The following is a 15,623-nucleotide window of genomic DNA, read 5'->3' as shown; positions in this document are numbered from 1 at the left end:
TCCTTTATAGACGCTTTGACAGCTCTACTGCAGCGTGCAAAGACTCATGATTTCTTTTCATGATTTGATTTTATTTGATTATTTTTTCCTGTTAGAATAAAACTGACTCACTCAGAATAATTGGAGGAAAGATAAATCGTAGTCTTTATATAGTCTGGCATTTAGATGGAAATCCTTAAAGGAAATTAGAATCTGTTTTCAAGTACATGAACCAGCCCTTGTAGATGCAGAGTATTGCCAGACATCATAGATTATAGACTTCGGGGCTAAATGAGAGCAAGGAGGGTCTTAGACATAAGATTCTGACTCTAGTTTCCAGTGTGGATTTTTTCCCTCCCCATCAAGCCATTGTCTGACACCAGCGGGGTGTCCTACAGTTCCACCCAGTTCTGCTGCTGTCTACCCGGAGACAGCATCAGACCCCACAGGGTAAGCGCCCTGTCCCACAACACCGCCCCTCCCCCTTTCTGCAGACACCAGTGACAAGTCCAGGCTGTCACCTGTGCTTCTGACCTACCAACCGGCTACAGACTGGAGGTTCCAACAACCTTCTCCTTGGACTCAATTACTTTGCTAGAGTGGCTCACAGAACTCAGAGAAATACATTTATTTACTAGACTTCAAGTTTATTATCAGAGAAGGTAACTAAGGCACAGCCAGATGGAAGAGACGCACAGGCGAGGTGTGAGGAGATGGTGTGGAGTTTCATGCCCTCACGAGGTGCACCACCCTCCCCAGACCTCCGCCTGCCTGCCATCCCAAGAACTCTCGGAACCTGTCCTTTTGGCTCTTTTATGGAGGCTTCATTACATAGGCCTGATTGAGCTAAATCACCAATGGCCAATGATGTAGTTAATCTCCAGCCCCTTCCTCCGCCCTGGAGGTCAGCGGGGCGGGGGGGGCACTGAAAGTTCCAACCCTCTAATCACAGGGTTGGTTCTCCTGGCAACAAGCCCACACTTAGATGCTTCCAAAAGTCACCTCGTCCACATAAGATAGCATTACCACTCTCATCATTCAGGAAATTCCAGCAGTTGTAGGAGCTCTGTGCCAGGAAAGGGGGCAAAGACCAAGTATATATTTATTATAAATCACAATATCACAGGTAAATGAGGCGGCCTTATACCAGCTTTGTGGAGTGAATGTTGGGTCTTATCTGCTGTCACATAGCAGAAGGGAAGAGAAGGAAAAGGAAGAGGTCGGGAAAGGGGAGAGGTCCAGGGTTTGAAGCCCTTGCCCCCCTTGAACGCCTTGGGGAGTTCTTTATAGCTTGCTTTCCATTATTTGACTGAGCGAATCCAGATATACAGTATGATTCTGTATGAATTTGTAGATGTACATGGAGTCATATTTACTGCAAAATCTGTTTTCTTATTTGCTTAGCTAAACCTTTATCGTGGAGTATGATATATTTCATCCCATCTCCAATTCAGATATTTAATGGAGTCAGGACACTCGGTAGAAGGGCCCTTAGAAACCATCTAGTTCAGTTCCCACTGTGACCAGTAAGGAACGGAGACCAGGTTACTTGACAGGAGTTAACAGCCAAATGAGCGCTGATGTGTCGCTCAAAATACACTCTTTATGGACACGCATTAGTGAATGTTTAAAAGGCCCAGCAGACTCACCATAAGGGAAAGGAGTCCAATCGTTGTTTTCCCTAATGTTTAAATTGTTTGAGCATCAGCTCAAACGAGTTTAATGATCACCACTTTCGTGCCTTTTATCTTTCCTGGGTTTGTCCAACTTAAATGCCCAAGACTGAAAGAGCCTCATGTCCATGAGAATAGCCTTTCATAGATTTTAACATCCAAGCAGCTTTTTATCAAGTCACACCATAGTTGAGCTAAAGTAGGTTAGGTAAAAACCTCAGTTAATTAGATTCTGTTTTTGTATATAGCTTTCCCCTGAGGAAAGTTGAAATGATAATCTTTAAAATGGGTTTCTAGAGAAGTTTCTGTATTAAGAAGGCAGACTGGAAAGACCAAGTTCATTTGGAAGAAAAGAACAGGACTTAGAATACAGGACGTCTTAACATCATCTTTTACCTGTAATTAAAACATGTGATATTCAGAGATTGTCAATAGCTTTAGATGTTTAAACCCATTTCTGCTATCCAGCTTTAGTCATTAAATGTTAATTCATCAAGTGACCAGGAGGGATCGCTCGAACACATTTTTCTCTGGGGACGTTTACTTTTATTTTCCTTCCTGCTCTCAGCCCAAAGGCAAGGAAAAAAACAGAGATATTCCTTTGGTAGAATGATGTTGCCTCTTTTATCTGGGAAAGTCAGTTTTCAGCTTTGCATTTCAATCCGATTTTAAGACTGTTGGGGCCATCTTAGAAAATATAATAATCTACATAATATAGTCATCTGTACTATTTTTCCAGACAGACTTTCTTCAGAATAAGTGACATTCAGAATGATTCAAATTAGGCAGCTGTGGTCATTTCTTGGGCAAAGGCTTCTGGGTGACTTAAACTGTGGTTCTGGTACCGGGAAGGGCTGGTGCTGAACTCTTTTTGGTCGGCGTGTCTTCCCCTTAGATTAGCACTGTTGAAGAAGAGTGGTGAGGAAGACTGGAGAAACAGGCTTAACAGGAAGCAGGAGTATGGCAAAGCGTCCGTCACCAGCAGCGTGCACATCCAAGAAGCGGGACAGTCGCTCAAGAAGAAGGTAACGTTGTCCGTGCACGGGAAAATCATTCTAACTAACACCACGCTTGGACGTGCATCCACCAGGCGAGCATGCATAACTTAGCTGGTTACTGCCCCGGGCAGCATAGCACTGTCTTGCCACGAGGGTCCACACTTAACGCCTGTCCCACAGCGGCTTCAGTGGATCACCAGGTAAAGTCTTGAGATGTTCTAGAACTGTGAACAGCACCACATGCCTAATGCAGCAGCAAGCAAGTTCCTAAATTTGGAAGTGTGCACTTTTACCTGGGTTCCAGACCTTCTTAAATGAAGTCTGACTTTACAATGTTATCAAAGTCTTTAGAATGAAAAACTGTCATTGACCGCTAACCGTTTCTAAGTTGCATATAAAATATGGGCTTGAATGTCCTATGCTGAGGTTGAAAACAGGAGTATACAAGAGAAGGACATGCTTGTGGTCGGTGAGGACTTATTTCATAATTAAAGACATGTTTCATGATGAGCAGGTAAGCCTTTTATTGAGAAGGTACTGCAAAGTACATTACAAGTTTCGAGAAAAGTAATACACTGTTGTTGATACGGGCAAGCATTTCTTCATAGGCAAATGTAATTGTTAAATTACTAGTAATGATGACCAGCTTTGACCAGTCAGTGCACACTTTGAAAGCGGATGGTGACTTGCCCACTGCATGGCCCTGTGATTGGCAATGCACCTGCTGGCTGGGGGCAAAGTAGATGGTGTAACACACTCCCACTGGCCAACTTCTAGGATCAAAAGTCTTCAAACAAAAAGGAAAACAACATACTTACAACCAGATGATCACCTGGACCCCTTCTAATCTAAAACAATTTCATACGCATCCGTGGAAGAAAGAAATGATGAATGTGACCTTCAGGCGTTCAGAAACTTACATTAAGAGGAGGTGTGTCCACAGGGCTGCGAGGAGAGAGTTCTGACACTGTTTCCTGTGGCACCCCTGTGTTTTCGTAGGTTAAACTGAAACAGCAATTTGAATTCTCTTTTTTGAGACAGACATGACATTAAAGATAATGACTAAAGACAGTTAAAGCTGAGCCATTTGTAAAGATCTCAAATCCAATTGGATGTTACAGCACCTATGCAGGAAATCTGGGTTTCCAGAATGAGACCCGGAAGTGAAAGAAAACTCTGTCCCTCAAATCACTGATCCCCACTGCCCACAAACTTTATGTAAAACTTGATTTGAAATCATTGGTTCACACATAACTTGAGCGCTTCATTCTTGGTCATGTCAAAAGATGCAAAGAAACCTTCCCTAGCAGGTCCCGCACGGCATGGTGAAAAGTAAAGCTGCAAGACACAAAGCCAGGTAGAGCCCTCGTGATCAGTGGAATCGATTTCAGTGCTCTGCCCACTTTGGAGACAGAGATCATGCGAGGCTGGGTAACCCAGAGGCTGGGAGTAGCGGGTGAGAACAGAATGGCCTTAACACTAGGCAGAGGGTCTCAGGAGGCGAGAGATGGGAGGAGGTGACTGCGGTTGCCCCTGGCTTGAGTGGGAAGTGGTGTCTTGGGCTCACGGATGCGGCAGGTTCTGCACCAGCAGTGAACTCACTGTCGCTCTCCTGCTGAGTGACCTAGTTCACTTCAGCCCAAGACAATAAGCTCTTTGAAGTTAAAATAAGCCCACCTATTTCCAGTTCTTGTAGCAGGCATGGGGAAATCGCAGGTTCTGTTGAGGTCAGGTGGTTTTCCCATGGCCTCTGATAAGCCCTTAGCTTCGTGTCTTCCCAAGGGCAGGCCGTGTATTTCAGCCACGCCTTCGCCAGCTCAGATGAAGCAGGAGAGCCGCGGTGAACCTGATCTGCCTTAAGACAGTCCCCCGGGGCGGTGGGGGGCGGGGGGGGGGTTGTTGCTAGAGACATGGCCAGGGCTTGCTGGGTGTCCAGACGCTTCTCTGGAGAAGGAAGGACATTCATGACACGTGCTCCATGCAGATGGGAGCTTGCTGCCTGGGCTGGAGCTAGACTTGCTAGGGGCACAGGCTCTGGAACCTTCCATCTTTTGCACCAAGGGACAAGGGACTAGATTTACAGTCAGCTCATCACTTCCCGCACAGTTTCTGAGTTCATCAAATGCACATATTCGTGGTTACGAAACATTTCACCCTTTGGCCTCCTCGAGCTTTTGTGTGCAGTGAGCAGGGTCCCACGAGTTACAGCCTGTGGAGAAGCGGAGGAAGCAGGAGATGGAGACCGGCCTCTATATAAATCACTTCCCCTGTGAAAATCCATGCTGTCCAGTAAAAATATAATGCGAGCCACACGAGTAATTAGAGATTGTCATGCGGCCACATTAAAAAAAATGATGTAAAGGATGCCTTGAAAATCTAAAACAGTTTTTGTTTCTGTCAAAGGGTTTGTCCCAAAACAAAACAAAGTTTCGGTGCTCTAACCCGCATCTCACCGGGGGTCCTATATGGAAGAAAATACTCTTTTGGTCCATGAATAGATTTGAGGTTAGATTTTAGGTTAGTTAGCGTTTTCCTTTCCCTTCTGAAAGATCAGTCATGTCTCAAGAGCTGATGTCACTTAACATCAGTTCCTTGCTTTCCAAATTTATCCCCCCGAAATCAGGATTGACGATTTGGAGCTTAACAGTGCTAATCGTTTACCTGGCGGACCCTGTCGTTTCCTACGACGAACAGCTTGGGTTTTCTCTCTCTCGCCGTGCCTCTTCCCTTCCTCCTGTTCATGGTTTAGGGCATTGCTAACCTGACTTACACATTTTTGCCCTTGTAGTGTATAGAATTAGTTCTAAAGATGGCAAAGCCCATTGGTTTGTAGGTACGGCCAGGCTTGTAGTGCAGGGAATGTGTCCACTGGAGCATGGTATGTGGACAGTTTCCTTCAGAGTAACTCATCCCGTCCCAAGGGTGAGAGAGATGAAATGAAGCCAAGTTCGAAAGAAAAGGGATTTGGCAGGCGTCTCTTTGTTTCAACTAAATTGCAGTTATGTATTTGCACCAAATTTGCACCAAATTAGTTAAAATTCCAGCCCCATTTTGGCATCTTCAGTATTTAAGGCAGAGACGTGACTCCTGTGCCCTTGGGTCAAGATAATCGTCAGTGTTTCAGACTTTTTCAGGAAATAAAAACCCTGTATAGAGTTTGTGGTTACAGCCGCGAGTCCACAGCTGAGTCACAGACCAGGATTTGATATCTGGCTCTGCTTCCGTCAGCGTGTCAGGTCAGTGAAGCAAGCTAAGGTCTATGCTGTCCCCAGAACAAGTCCTTGAAAATTCTAGGAAGATCAGTCCGCCACATTCGTGTCCTGATTGGCTCTGTCATTGAAATTCGAAATCCCAATTCAAGAGCGTGAAGTCAGTTGAAGGAACGAGGCTAAGAGGGCAAGGAAGGCTGTTGGTATGACCCCCAAATTAAAGATTATTATCCCACTGACGAGTGATGAGTTCACTTGGTGTTTGTGCCACCTGGTCTTGTGGGCATGTGCATGCTTTTCCTGGAACCCAGCACAGAGTTCTCGAAGACGATTGTGACACCATAACCCGATCCTACCCTTCCAGCCCTCTGCAGTGTCTCCTATTTGTTTTAACCTGTAGGAAGAAGGAGCATTGACAGATGATAATGCCGTTTCTAATCTGCTCTGGGTAAGCCTGACTCTCGCGTAGATCTCCTCGCCACGTGTAACTCACATCCCCGACGGTTCCCCTTGGTGCCCCTCTCTGTTTGGTTTTCTTATCCCGAGGCAAGATGCCACCTTGATCCAGAGTGGAGCACTATCCTGTTTCCTGAAATTTTGTTTCAACCGTAGAATGAAAAAACTTGAAAGACGTTGAAGAAGATATTTTATATTCGATGTTAAAACGGTCCATGGAAGTCAGGGTTCCCCTGTATGTCACGGAATATCTTCTGTAAACTGCAGTAATCTTGCCAGTAACTCAATTACTGCACAGAGCTGACTTGGGTCTATTTACTGTGCTTATGTGGGGATTTCTGTTAGCATTCTAAAAAAATAAGTAGGACGGACTCTTTTGGGAAGCGAATTGAAATTGCAATGAGTAAATTAACTTTCTGTGAGAGAAATCCTTGTTTTTGTCCCTCCCCCTTCCCCACCCCGCTGTGATAAATCTTCTCTTTTCACCTCTAATCCTCTTGCTTTGCTCTATAGGAACCTGTATATGCTTCTACTTATTCTCCTGCTATACCTGCTGCCCATAAATACCTGTCTTTTGTATCTATTAATCAGGTGAGGAATTGCCTACACGTATTAAGCCTCATTGCAATTTCTGAGCAGCAGGGAGAAACGTGTTTCATTTGGGGAAGTAACTCCTGCTGCATTTCTGTGTGCGTGTGTGCGTGTGTGTGTGTGTGTGTGTGTGTGTGTGTGTGTGCGCGCGCGCGCGCAGATGTAATTGCTACTTCATATATTTAGGGTCAGTCACCCACACCTCAACTTTCGCTCAGACCCCTAGGGAGACCTATGGTGTTAATTCATCTCATAGTCACGTAATTGGTTCAAGAGGAAAGTCCCCCATTTTAATCTCCAAGGTTTATATCCTAAATTGAGTCAGGAGCCCAAGAAAGGACCCCGGGGCTATCTTGATAAAGTAGGAGGAGGTGGCCCAGGTGCTTTGGGGCGTGGAAGAGACAGGATGGAAGAGGCGGTCCTGATGGGAGCTAGCTGCCATGGTGCTGTTGGCATGGCAACCACAGCCCTCCTTCCCCACTCTCCACCTCCACTGCACCCCGTCCGAACCCCGCCACAGAAGGGAGACCTAGCCTGGGCTGATATGATACATTGGTACATGATATGTGATGATGCTTAAAGCTAAAAATACCAGTGATTGTTATTCCCCTTGGAATGTCCCTGGGGTCAAAGTAGCTAGAAACAGTGGCTGCATCCCCTTTGCCGCGAGCCCCAGGTGCTAGTTGCCTTCCGTCTGGGGGACCTGGCCGGTCACTCCCCTCTTAGGGTTTCTGTCTCCTCACCAGCCCTGGGACCACGCCTCTCAGGTGGCCTCCAACTAGAAGTCTCATGACTGTTCTGTTCCTTTAGGACTAGTGGTGGCCAAACAGGTCTTTGAGGGAGAGGCACAGGGTTTCAGCCAGAGGAAGGGTCTGCTGGGTCCTCCCGGCTTCATCTGGCATCTTCACAAGCAGGAACTCCCCGTTTCTCTCCCGAAGGCGGCCTTTCCCTCACTCTTCTTAGTGCCTTTCCTCTGAAGTTAGGGATGCGGGTCTGTGGGAACCCAGCCCTGCATTGCCAGCTGGGGTCCACCCCCAAAAAGAGGCTGAAATCTGGAGCGGACCTGCTGTCCCATCACTAAGGGGGGAAATGCCTGTTTGCTTCTAAATAAGCCAACGTGAGACTTTAAAAGAAAAGATATGTTACTCAAGTCTTTAAATATAACTTATGTATATTATATAATACACATGTCGTGTGTATATATATATATATATATATATATGGTATGCTTTTTTTTATAGACTTTACTTTTTAGAGCAGTTTTAGGGTCACAGCAAAATTGAGCAGGAAGTGCAGAGACTTCCCCTAACCCCCCCCGCCACACAGCCTCCCCCATTATCAGCGTACCCCACCGGTGGCATGTTCATTACAGTTGACAGGTTGTCATCCCTCAGGGCCCATCATTTATATTTGGGTTCACTCTTGGTGTCGTACATTCTCTGGATTTTGACAAATGTATAATGACGTGTATCCATCATTGTAACATCATACAGAGTAGTTTCACTGCCCTGAAAACCCTCTGTGGGGACTTCCCTGGCGGTCCAGTGGTTGACACTCCACACTTGCACTGCAGGGGGTGCAGGTTCGATCCTTGGTCGAGGAACTAAGATCCCATGTGCCGTGGAGCGCGGCCCAAAAAAAAAAAAAAAACCAAACAGAAAACAAAAACCCTCTGTGCTCTGCCTCTTCATCCCTGCCTCTTCCCCCCACCCCTTCCCTTGGCAACCACTGATATTTTTACTGTCTCCACAGTTTTGGTCTTTTCCAGAATGTCATATTGTTAGAATCGTACAGCATATAGCCTTTTCAGATTGGCTTCTTTCAGTTAGTAATATGCATTTAAGTTTCCCCCATGTATTTTCATGGCTTGATAACTCACTTCTTTTTACCACTAAATAATCGTCCTTGTCTGGATGGACCAGTTTATCCATTTGCTCACTGAAGGTCATCTTGCTTGCTTCCAAGTTTTGGCAATTGTGAATTAAACTGCTATAAACATCCATTGCAGGTTTTTGTGTGGGCATAAGTTTTCAACTCATTTGGATATCAAAGAGTATGATTGCTGGATCTTATGGTAAGAGTATGTTTAGTTTTGTAAGAAACTGCTGAACTGTCTTCCAAAGTGGTGGCGCCATTTTGCACTCCCACCAGCAGTGATGAGGGTTCCTGTTGCTCCACAGCCTCGCCAGCATTTGGTGGTGTCAGTGGTTTGGATTTTGGCCATTCTGATAGGTGTGTAGAAGTATCTTGTTGTCTTAATTAGCATTTTCCTGATGACATAGGATGTTGAACATCTTTTCATCTGTACATCTTCTTTGGTGAAGTGTCTGTTCAGATCGTTTGCCCATTTTTAAATTGGTTGTTTTCTTCTTGTTGAGTTTTGAGAGTTCTTTGTATAGTTTGGATAGCAGTTCTTTATCAGATATGTCTTTTGCAAATATTTTCTCCCAGCGTGTGGCTTGTCTTCTCATTCCCTTGACAGTGTCTTCCACAGAGCAAAAGGTTTTAATTTCAGTGAAGTCCAGCTTCTTAGCTCTTTCTTTCATGGATCATGCATTTAGTGTTGTATCCAAAAAGTCATCACGGAACCCAGGCTCATCTAGATTTTTTTCTATGTGATCTACAAATTTTATAGTTTTGCATTTTACATTTAGGTCTGTGAGCCATTTTGAGTTAATTTTTGTGAAGGGTACAAAACCTGTGTCTAGATTCTTTTGTTTTGCCTGTGGATGTCCAGTCATTTGTTGAAAAGACTGTGAAAAGACTGTCTTTTCTCCAGTGTATTACCTTTGCTTCTTTCAAAGATTAGTTGAGCATATTTGTGTGGGTATATTTCTGGGCTCTCTACTCTGTTCTCTTGATCTATTTGTGTGTTTTTTCACTAGTACCACCCTGTCTTGGTAGTAATGGTACTTTTGTAGTAGCTTTACAGTAAGTCTTGAAGTTGGGGAGTGTCAGTCTTCTGACTTTTTTCTTCCCCTTCAATATTGTGTTGGCTAATCTGGGTCTTTTGCTCCTCCATATAAACTTGTCTGTTAATCAATACCCACAAAATAACTTGCTGGGATTTTGATTAGAATCGCACCAGATCTATAAGTCAAGTTGGAAAGAACTGACATCTTGACAAGATGGCATCTCCCCATCCATATATTTTTAAGTTTAAAGAAAAATAACATTTACCAGAGGCAATCTATGTCTTATCACTTCAAAATTAAAATGGCCTAAAAATCCTATATTTTTACTTCTGGACAATTTTCCCAGATAAATGTTTTACATACCAGTGATGGGGCACTAGCTCCTCAGTGTTCCTGGAGAGCCTTTCCTCCAGCAGCCCTGGTATAGATATCCAACAGTGCAGGGGCTCAGAGAGGGAGACAGAGCATTTAAACACAAGCTCTGCCTAAATGGACTATTTGTCTCTTGTCAGTCCTCAACCCACGTTTTCTTCTTCCTCACATGCCTCAGGGCTGTAGCAGAATAAGATTTTCCTTGTTCCCTTCCTTTCATCTTAGTTGCTGGGAAAGGGTGACAAGGTCAGATTATAGTCACTTTGAGGTCCAAACCTAGTTGAGATCTTTTTCCGTGTTTTGTTCAGGCCACGTGAGGCTCTGGGCACTGATGATGGATAGAAATCACTTAAAGAGATGGCAGAGCTCAATTCCCGTAACAGTGCACAGGATTCGAAATGGTGATAGCATTTTTGAAAACTGAGAAGGGACGATTTGTCACTGTACCTTATTTCTCTTAACACATGATTCTGTGATTTCTTCCTGTCATGTAGTTTCACTAGAGGTAATTAAGATTAAAAACTTAAAAGTCAGATCACAGTATTTTCTATCTATGAAGCTCTCCACGTATAGAAGAATTTTACCCTTAGATCTGCACTAATCCTAGTCACACATGTTAGTTCTGTTTCGTGTATCACCTCTGGTGTCGGAAACGCTTAGTGAGATTTGCACAGTGATTTCTCAGGTGTACAGAGGCAAACCCATCAGCAGCAGTATGGTAAGCTGAGAACATTCTTGCAGCTCAACCCTTTGCACAGTTTCTAGCTGTGTCCTGCCGAGGCTCTGTCCATCCCTAAGACCCTCCTTTCCTCCCAACTGTTTCACTGCCTTCTCCTCCCCTTCTCCTTCCCCTTCTCCTTCTTCTCCCTCTTCTTCTTCTCCTTCTTCTTTTCTCCTTCTCTCTCTCTCTCATTCCCTCTCTCTCCCTCCCCATCTTTCTGCATCACGTTCATGAGATCTATATTTGAAAGAGTTAAAGATAGACTGGGTAGGGCTTCTATTCATATTATGCCCCAACTCCCTTACTCTCCCAGTCAATCCTAAATATCATCGGCTAAACCTAGGAAAACCTGAAAAATGGCACAGTGCTTACTATACTATGTATTATGTCCTTCTCTAAATGAGGAAAGAAAACCTTCGAAGGGAAAAGCAAGGCAAGACAATCATGAAGTTTTAAGCTAAAAAAAAAAAAAAAAGTACATAGACGAAGATCTCTATCTTGCCTGTTTTCACATTTTGAGTTCTAAAATGTAATAGCAACTTGTGATACATTCTATTAATTTCTAAAGGGAATAAATAAACTGTGTATATTCATACATATAACGCACGCATATGATATATATACGAGATATGTGTACATATATATAAGATATATATATCTTACTGCATTATAGAACCATTTAAAGTCAGATAAGGGGAATCAGGGGCCTCTAGACCAACCCTACTAAGTGGCAAAGTTAAGGTGAAACTTCTAGAGAAGCAAAAACGTTTATGTTTAACAACATCATTTAGAGGTGAGTGGAAAGCGTGCTCCTTAACGTAGATCTGGCACCACCGGACACTTTGAATCCTGGGACACCTGTATCATCCCAGGGCTTCCGTGCATCACGCTCTCCCTGGAGCTGCGGGAGAATCCAGGTGCCTTGGGAAATGGAATTGTTGATCCGGGGACACCATTTTTCTGAGTCATGAACCACACTTCCCCAGGCACCAGGGCTCTGAAGATTTCGCTGAGCTCACCATAGCACTGGTGATGTCTGGATCTGCGGAGAAGAAAACTTTCTTGGCACTTTATATGTTTTTGAAAATATTTTAAGGCTCGTGTCCTATTGATTTGATTAAAATTCACTCCTGAAACTTCATTTTCCAAGAAAACTTATCCTCTTTTCTGAATTTTGATGAGGTTTTCCTAGCAGGTCCACCTCATAGTTTATAAGGGCCTGTGATTCAGAGAATTACTTGGAATTAGGGTCATCTCACCACTCATGAGTAGGAAGGACCTGGAGATAGAAGCTCTTTCTGTTCTGGGGACGATGCTTTTCTTTCCTCTGCACTAGCTTCCACGGCTCCTGCCCTCCCCCTGTGTGCCCCACCCCCATACCCAGGGGGATTTTGTAGTGAAAGGAGGGACGGGCGAAGGAGGAGAGAAAGGAGACTTTCTCCAGCCAGCATTCCAGCACCTCCCGGGCCCGGTGCTACGGTCAACCACTCTCCCGGCCACGCCCCTTCCTCTGCACTGGTCCTCGGCTCCGTCCTCGGCCTCCTTCCTGCCCATCCCCCTCCTTTCCTGGTCTCCCTCAAGTCACCCACCACCTCCAGCTTCTGCCTTTTAGGCCAAATGAGTGTCACCAACCGCTTAGAAATTGAAGAGGCACCTATCTGCAGAACCCCCATTAGAAGCGTTTGAATTCAAGCCTTTTTTAGGTGGAACTGTTACTGTGTATGTAGGTTATCTCTATAGCACAACCCAGTGTCAGATATTCTGTGACTTAAAAGTCACTTTTATGGGCTTGACCTGGTTGCCTAACTGCCCATGTAACATAGTTGCTCTAGGAAAAAGCACGCGAGTTCCAGGAAGCCTTCTGATAGCACATCCTCCCCTAATCAGCTTTCCTTCCTTTATGATTGACCATGTTCCTCGTGAACTTAAGAGGGTAAGATTTTCTAGACCCACCGTGCTCTTTGTGAGTATAATGGATAGAGAGTCCTAGTCAACTGCGTTTAACTAGATAAGTAAAACAGAGCAACTTTAAAACCCTGTAAAATTCATGGCAGGAAGACAGTCTATTTTTGTTTCTTTTTACAGAGTATCATTTTGATATTCCAGCGTTGCAAACAAATAAGTGAAAAACAAAGTTCTAACCTGCAGTTCCCGCGTTGGTGGTGGCGATCTCTAACCCAAGCTGGAAATAGGGAAGCCCCGCCTATTTCAGCGAGAACAGCTGGGACGTGTGGGGACGAGGCACGGCTGCGCTCTGCCTGCTTCTCAGTTCACGGGGCTGCGCGCTAACGCTTCTGTCTCTGTGATTTGCTCTCCTGTTTTCTTCTGGGTAAACAGCGGGTCACAGAAAGTCGAGAGAGCCAGATGACGATTGAAGAGAGGAAGCAGCTCATCACCGTGAGAGAGGACGCCTGGAAGAGCAGAGGCCGAGGGGCAGCCAACGACTCCACCCAGTTTACCGTGGCCGGCAGGATGGTGAAGCGAGGTCAGGATGCGTGTCCGAGCTCCGTCGCCACCCCCACCCCCCCACCCCCGCCCACGGAGGGGCCATGGCCGGGGAGGGCTCAGTGTGAAAAATGAGGCCTTAGTCCGTTCTGGCTTTCACTCTCGCTGAAATTGTGCACGCGTTTTCTGGGTCGGTTTTGTGAGATATTCCTACCGAAAGCCTTTTCCTACGACGCCGTCATCTTCGACGTCAGACGCGTAATGCAATTAGTCACGTTTCAAAACAGCCATTTGGAGATGGAGCCCAGATTTCAAAAGCGATTTTGCAAATCTGCTAACAAAGCTTAGTCCTTTCCTGTCGTTGCTTTGAAATTATTTCCATTTTCTTGCCATCTGGCAGTCAGTTCACCCAAATAAGCCTTTTTCTCAATGAAGGAGGAGTTTCTGTCTTCTCCCTTTTAGGGTAATTCCCAGGTCTCTTTCCATCAAACCAGAGTTCCCTGGCTTCGGAAGCCCCGTTTCCAGCGATGTTTTAATAGCTGTCCAAAGGATGGATCCACTTCCACAGGGAAGTGAGAGTTCCCTACAGAGGGGCAGTTTCCCTGCAGCTGAGCTCTTGGAACTAATTTGCAGCGGGGAATCCAAAGATGTATGAAAGTGACGAATCACGTGGTTAGAAGTCACCAGAGAGCTGAGGGGCTCCACATCCTGTAGGAGACGGTTAAAATCTGGGGTCCTTGTTCACCTGCGTGCACGTACCTTCATTTTCTAAGCTGTGGCTTAAGCAAATTTCTTAACTTAGTGATAAAGGTTTTCACATTCAGGTAGAGTTAACCTACATTGGTGTCTGCTTTCTCGGTTTGCAGTTGGCTTTCCTCAAAACCTTTCAGGATCCTCACTCAAAGACCATGCCTAGCTCATTGTAGGCTCATGATAAATATTTGCAGAAGGAAAGGAGGGAGGCAGGGAGGGAGAGAGAAAGGAAGGGAAGGAGGGAGGGAAAAGCCCCGAACTGAGATGAACCTAGATCTTGGTGGAAAAACCCTTTGTAACAAATTTATTAACTTTGCTTGGAATTGTCAAGGATAACAGAAGATAATTTACTCTCAGAATGAGGTGGCATTTGAATATGTTCTGTATACTTTACATGACCCCCATCCCCATGTTAACTAAAGCAGATTAAGGCCCACGTTGGTTAAGAAGAACTCGAGCTGAGAACTTGAACTGGAGCTCAGACCTGCCAGCTTCTAGCCCAGGCTTTTATCCTGATGACTTTTCACTTTGGTTTCCTCTTTTCCTCTTCCATCTGAAAAGATGGTAATTTATTTGAAGTCGGGCCCTTACTACCAGATACCACTGCCCTTGTCCACAGGAGTGTCAGAGGAAGTAGCTTTGCTCTTAGGCAGGTTTGGAGAGTAAAGTCAGAGATGTTCCTCTCCCTTAGTGGATGAGTTCACGTTCACGCGTTTCTGAATAAATCAGGGATCTTGATTTAACGGGTGCGATATGACTTTGCTCAGGAAATAATTGTCTTATACTTTCAATCTAATGGAAAAACTGTACCCTGTTTTCTAATATTTGTTACCACCTACACAGTGATGTGTTTCACTCAGTCACCGCTCTTTCGGATTTGCAGTGATAGGGCGTCCAATGTCCTACACTCGCCAAAGAATTAGTAGTCCCCACGCTGCAGCCACCGAGGTTTCCCATCTCCTCGGGTTACTGTGTACCTGCGAGTTGCCAAGAGGCGTGCCGTACCCTGATTTTCATTCTCTCACCCCAGAACACTCTCTTCTCCCCAGCCTCGCCAGGACTGTCTCCCTTTTTCTTATTCCTAGACGCTACATAACAGTGAGGACGCCACAGATTTCTGTGGTATTCTAGAATTCTCCTGGAAGGAAGGTACTCAAAGTGCACCTTTGAATAAGAGAGATGTGAAATGTTCCTGAAGAGAGCAGGTGACTGGTTATTGCCTGTAGAATTCACTGAAAAGAGGTGTGGGGAATGCTTTGTTTTGTTTTAACATCGTGAAATTTAAATCTGTGTGCCCTCCCCCACTATGGCCGAACCCTAAATCTCTCCAGGAAGGAGCTGGTCCACCTCTGGGAGCTCAGCACTGCAGCCTGAACAGGCAGCAGGGCGCGCCGCGACAGCACGAGGGGCCGGTGTCCTGGTCGGCTCGAGTCAGGCCTGTTTGATTGGCTTCAGAGTTGGTGACCCTCTGTGCTCATGAAATCTTCCCGTGCCTCTTACGCACCCTCCTG

At 45.2% G+C, this 15,623-nt stretch overlaps 1 protein-coding gene across 23 annotated transcripts in view; it reads left to right on the top strand.

Annotated features, from left to right (window-relative positions):
* Positions 1 to 15,623, top strand: part of SVIL (supervillin) — a 294,440-nt gene that overhangs the window by 241,150 nt on the left and 37,667 nt on the right. For 20 of the 23 annotated variants that reach the window (XM_079915216.1, XM_079915221.1, XM_079915222.1 and 17 more), the window contains 3 exons: positions 2,548 to 2,677; positions 6,260 to 6,307; positions 13,252 to 13,399. In XM_079915216.1, coding sequence (XP_079771342.1) covers positions 2,548 to 2,677; positions 6,260 to 6,307; positions 13,252 to 13,399 — 326 coding nt within the window. The remainder of the gene's footprint in view (positions 1 to 2,547; positions 2,678 to 6,259; positions 6,308 to 13,251; positions 13,400 to 15,623) is intronic. The other 3 variants (XM_079915213.1, XM_079915212.1, XM_079915220.1) reach the window with 1 other exon arrangement.

This window comes from Stenella coeruleoalba, assembly GCF_951394435.1.
Source record: "Stenella coeruleoalba genome assembly, chromosome: 2".
NCBI classification, from domain to species: Eukaryota; Metazoa; Chordata; class Mammalia; order Artiodactyla; family Delphinidae; genus Stenella; species Stenella coeruleoalba.
The sequence above is the reverse complement of the archived record's forward strand: the minus strand, read 5'-3'. Positions and strand labels throughout refer to the sequence as shown.